The 5,815-nt window shown below is 39.1% G+C and overlaps 1 protein-coding gene across 1 annotated transcript in view; it reads left to right on the top strand.

Moving 5' to 3' along the window:
- LOC106882767 (tRNA-dihydrouridine(16/17) synthase [NAD(P)(+)]-like) overlaps window positions 1–5,815 on the top strand; it is a 14,977-nt gene that overhangs the window by 3,117 nt on the left and 6,045 nt on the right. The window contains exons 2-7 of the mRNA XM_014933549.2: window positions 1,101–1,339; window positions 2,112–2,271; window positions 3,307–3,419; window positions 4,339–4,421; window positions 5,111–5,214; window positions 5,589–5,733. Of these exons, the coding sequence (XP_014789035.1) occupies window positions 1,101–1,339; window positions 2,112–2,271; window positions 3,307–3,419; window positions 4,339–4,421; window positions 5,111–5,214; window positions 5,589–5,733 (844 nt within the window). The remainder of the gene's footprint in view (window positions 1–1,100; window positions 1,340–2,111; window positions 2,272–3,306; window positions 3,420–4,338; window positions 4,422–5,110; window positions 5,215–5,588; window positions 5,734–5,815) is intronic.

The following is a 5,815-nucleotide window of genomic DNA, read 5'->3' on the forward strand; positions in this document are numbered from 1 at the left end:
TTTTTTTAAATGGCATTAAAAAATTCTAATCTCCGTATTTTTCTACATATTTCGCATTAAAAAAAAAATTATGAAAAAAGTGAAAATTGAGGAATTTGGGGGGGAAATTAAAATTTTAAAATGCCGTTTTTTTTTTTGTTCTTTTTTACAGGATCTGAATCTCCCTACTCAAAAATGGGGGATTCTAGGAAAAAAAAAGGAAAAGGGGCTGTGGTCCACAGTCTTTATGTCCGCCCGTTAATACAATGAAGAGAGAGAGGGAAAAAATGGGAGACCGTACCAGCACAGTCTTCTCTCTTGCTCACTACATCTGATGCCTCATGCTCCCAGTTTTTCTCTCAAATCTCTTACTTTCTGTTGTATAAACACACTGACATCTTTTTCTCTACACTGCCTTTAATCGAGTTTGCCTTTAACCCTTTCGTTACCAACCCGGCTGAAACTGACTCTGTAGTGCAAATGTCTTGTTTTCATAAGTTTTGAATAAAAATCTTCCACCAAACCTTCCTACTACTAGCTTAATGATAACTAAGTTATTTTACTAAATTCTTTGATATATCTAAAGTCAATTGAAAGAAACACAGAGCATCTCAACAGAAATATGGTAAAATGTATATGAGAGAAACAATTCTTAACCCTTTTGATACCAACCCGGCTGAAACCGGTTCTGGCTCTGTAGTACAAATGTCTTGTTTTCATAAGTTTTGAATTAAAATCTTCCACCAAACCTTAGTCACAATTTATGTTCCTACCACTAGCTTAATGATAACTAAGTTACTTTACTAAATTCTTTGTTATACGTAAAGTAATTGAAAGAAACACAGAACATCTCAAAATAAATACAGTAACAAAAGGATTAAATGTGAAAATATGTCACAAACATATTTTAACTAACCTAAAGTTTGCTTGTCACTGTTATTATAAAGGCAAGGATTTAGCAGAAGCAACAAACAAAGCATCAGACCAAGTTCCTTAAGAGTTTATATCGGTATTCCTTCTATCCAAAACAAAAGCAAATTGAATCAATTTTCCCTTCTCTCACCCCATTCCAACCTCTTCACCCTGTACTCATGCCGTGATTTTGTTTGTTTGTGTTTCAGACAAATCTTCTGAAAAGCCTAAAGGCTTTGAATTTTGGCAGACAAAGCTGAACAGCGCCAAATATGTTGTGGCGCCGATGGTGGACCAGAGCGAGTTGGCCTGGCGGATGTTGAGCCGGAAGTATGGAGCTCAGCTGTGCTATACACCGATGCTACACGCTTCCGTCTTCACACGGAACCAGACGTACCGGGAAGAATCTTTGACCACATGCGAAGAAGACCGACCACTGATTGTTCAAGTAAGTAAAATGAAAACGAAATATCATCTTTTCTCCCCATCTTTATCATCATCATCATCATCATCAGCCACTTTTCCATGCTTGCATGGGTTAGACCAGGGGTAGGGATACTTTTCAGAGTGGCAGGCAAAAATTTCCTAAGAAAAAGGTCCACAGGCTGATCACAGGTTCTAACTCTTATTTCTGTGCAAATCTTGTATAACGTCGTCGTTTAATGTCCGCTTTCCATGCTAGCATGGGTTGGACGGTTTGACTGAGGACTGGTGGACCAGGAGGCTACACCAGGCTCCAATCTGATTTGGCAGAGTTTCTACAGCTGGATGCCCTTCCTAACGCCAACCACTCCGAGAGTGTAGTGGGTGTTTTTACATGCCACTGCCACGAAGGCCAGTCACGTGGTACTGGCAACAGCCACGCTCGAAATGGTGTATTTTATGTGCCACCTGCACAGGAGCCAGTCCAGCGGCACTGGCAACGATCTCGTATGTATAATTTGATATACATTAATAAAGATAAGTTTAATACATTAAATTAATGCATAACATCTTCATTAACGCCATCACTGAATTTAGGATGTTTATATTACTTATGAAGCATTCTGTTTTGTTCAACTAAAGTGTAGTTGGGTCTCAAGAAAGATTGAAGAAAGATTGTGAAAAAATGGAAGAGCTGTTGCCGAGCATTTTGTCTCAATGTTCTGTTAGCTCACCTAATAATAATAATAATAATGATTGTTTTAAAAATGATATTGCTTGTTTTTTGTTGTGTTCAGTTTTGTGCCAACGACCCACAGACTTTGCTCCAAGCAGCCAAATTAGCAGAGAAGTATTGTGATGCTATTGATATCAATCTTGGATGTCCTCAGAAAATTGCTAAAAAGGGACACTATGGTGCCTTTCTTCAAGACGAATGGGATCTTCTCTACAAAATGGGTGAGTTTCTACGACTTTCTCTCATTATTGATCATTTGGTAACTAGCAAAGTCACACTCGAGTTTGTAGCAAAGTTTACACTCCAGTGTGTCGTGACGTCAAATTTTGTTACATTTCAGTTTGCACCAACCAGACTCCAGTATGTATTGAGGTAACACTCAAGTGTGTAGCAAGGTTACACTCCAGTGTGTAACAAAGTCACACTCCAGTTTGTAGCAAGGTTACACTCCAGTGTGTAACAAAGTCACACTCCAGTTTGTAGCAAGGACCTAGTACTTGAGTACTTTATTCTCTCAACCCTGATTGGATGAAAGGCAGAATTGATTTTGGCGGAATTTGAGTTTTAGTAGAAGTAGTGGTGGTAGTAATGATTTCAAATTTTGCCACAAGGCCTGCAGTTTCGGAGGAGGGGGTAAGTTGATTACATCGACCCCAATGTTCAGCTGGTACTTATTTCACAGTCCCTGAAAGGCTAAGTTGACCTTAGTAGAATCTAAATGTAAAAACATATGAAATGCTGCTAAGCATTTTGCCCATCGTGCTAACAATCCTGCCAGCTCACCACCATAATAATAATAATAATAATAATAATGGTTTAAAATTTTAGCTCAAGGCCAGCAGCTTCATGTGAGAGATAGATCAATTACATTGACCCCCAGTGTTCAACTGGTACTCATTTTATCAGCCCTGAAAGGATGGAAGAGAAAGTCAACTTCGGCAGAATTTGAACTCAAAACCTAAGGATGGCAGCATTGAAGGAGGATGTTAAACAATGATGATGATTTCTTTATCAACAGTAATGCTTATTCATTCACATTGTTTTGAATTAACCACACATTATCTTGTAGTTTTGAGATTTCAGTGGTGTGTTTGCATGTTTTCAGAATGACATAGTAGGGCAGGTGTGAGAGGTTGGATCTAGTCAGTTTTAGCATGAAACATGGAATATTCGGACTGGTTAATAATCCGTTTCAATGCTAAAGAGTTCCATGTCGAACATCAATTGTTTCAATTCCTTTCTCTCTCTCTTCTCAGTGGATCTCTGCAACCGTCAGCTCAGTGTCCCTGTTACCTGCAAGATACGTGTATTCGAGAGCGTTGAGAGAACAGTGAAATATGCTCAGATGCTGGAAGAGGCTGGTTGTCAGGTGAGTACACTACTTTCTTGCCTCTGTCTATTTGTATTGTACCAATCTACATTTGGTACAGTAAAAAGCACCATCCGAACGTGGCCGATGCCAGTGCCGCTTTGACTGGCTTCTGTGCCGGTGGCACGTAAAAAGCACCATCCGATTGTAGTCGATGCCAGCTGTTCTGGCCCCTGTGCCGGTAGCACGTAAAAAGCACCCACTACACTCCTGGAGTAGGAAGGGCATCCAGTTGTAGAAACACTGCCAGATCAGATTGGGGCCTGGTGCAGCCATCTGGTTTGCCAGTCCCCAGTCGAACCATCCAACCCATGCCAGCATAGAAAACAGACGTTAAACGATGATGATGATATATATATACACACACAGGGTGTCCATAATTTACCTTAACACCAGAACACTTTCATGTGGGCTCCATTCATTGGCTCTGAACTTTAATGGATATTGTAAATTGTGGGAGTTCATCATCATTTAATGTTCAGTCTCCATGTTGGCACTAATGAGAATTAAGGTGTCCAACACCAGGATTCAAAATGCTAGGGACTTACCTCCCTTCGTCAATCATTAAATTAGGGCTTTGTAGCTTTGGAGCATAGGTTCTCAAAGTGGGTGCTACACACAGACAGACGGACAGTCCAGTGTTTGTGCCTTTTCTCCTTTTAATATGCCATGATACAGAAAAACATCATCATCATCATCATCATTTCTAATCTTTTGTGGGAACATGTCTGGCCCCACAAAGAAATATTAGCTTGCTTGAAGACTGGTGAGGGATGGTGAGAGAATGCTTAAGGGTTAAAGAATCTTAGGGACAATATTTTCACGTGTGTGTCTGTATTTGTTGTGTATTAATTAAAGAATTATATGTTAATGAACCATCATCATTGAACCAGTTTTTTTCCCTTCTGGTCTTTTACAGTTGCTGACTGTGCATGGCAGAACTCGCGAACAGAAAGGACCAATCACTGGTCTGGCCAGTTGGAAACATATCAAAGCAGTGAAGTAAGACTTCGTTTTAAGTCCATCTTAAAACAATGTTTTGGTTTGTTTTTTATTTACATGACTTAAACATGCGTAGTTATGTGGTAAGAAGTTAGCTTCCCAACCACAAGGTTCCGGGTTCAGTCCCACTGTGTGGCGACTTGGGTAACTATCTTTGACTATAGCCCCAGGTAAATCGATGCCTTGTGAGTGAATTTGGTAGATGGAAACTAAAAGAAGCCCATCAAATATATTATGTAATGTACACAGTATTTCAAATAAGAGCTCCTAATATAGTTTCTTACCATAGAGACACAGTGATTAGGCAGATTTGTAAAATATGCCTTGTGTCTCAAAAGGAAAATGTTGCTATCAATCTATTTTATTCAAGGTAGGCACTATCTACCTTGCCTACCTAGGCACCATGTCCCTGATATATATATATATATATATATATATATATACACACACACAATGAGCTTCTTTCAGTTTCTGTCTCTTAAACGAATTGACAAGGATTTGGTTGTCTCTAGTAGAAGAACTTTCCCAAGGTGCCACACAATGAGACCGGACTCAGAACCTCTGGTTGGGACACTAAGTTGTTACCACATGGCCATGCCTGCGTTTATATATGTGTGTCTGTGTGTTATTGTTGACGTTTTTTTTGTGTTTGTTCATTTATTTATTATTTTTTTTGTTTTATTTCAAAGGGAGAATGTCAATATTCCTGTGTTTGCAAATGGCAACATTCAGTACCTTGAAGATGTCGACAGGTGTGTGAAAGAGACTGGGGTAAATGGAGTCATGTCTGCAGGTAAGAACACCCACCACTCCATTCCACACACACACACACACACCAAATGAAACCAGTGAAGGAAGTCTGTGCAAGCACTTAACTTTTATAAAAATAACAACCATGTCTCTATGAAGTCACTTCATATCTTCTTTAAAAAAAAAAAGGGACACACTGGATAGTGTATTCTTTGATGACACTGTGCCTGAAAATGAGGTAAGATTGGCATGGTTGGATTGTCTTTATTCATGGGTCTGCTTGGTTGTATTCCAAATTACCAGCCTGAAGACCATATCAGATATTGATGGCAGTCGGAAGAAATGGAGGGACGATGAAAAGTAAAATATCTTTTGTATTTTTGGAAAATATAGAATTAAATCTTCTTGATTTTGCAGAGGGTAATTTGCATAATCCAGCATTGTTTAATGGCATCAATCCACCGATTTGGGAAGTTGCAGAGGAATACATGAAGATGGTTGATGCGTATCCATGTCCAATGTCATACATTCGAGGACATATGTTTAAAATGTTCCATCATGCGTGAGTTTTCGCTTTTTCTCAATTATAATGTTTATTTATTCATTTCTTTCTTTTAAATTAATCATGCATTACCCCCCCCCCC

Source organism: Octopus bimaculoides, chromosome 27 (genome assembly GCF_001194135.2).
Source record: "Octopus bimaculoides isolate UCB-OBI-ISO-001 chromosome 27, ASM119413v2, whole genome shotgun sequence".
In the NCBI taxonomy this organism is placed as follows: Eukaryota; Metazoa; Mollusca; class Cephalopoda; order Octopoda; family Octopodidae; genus Octopus; species Octopus bimaculoides.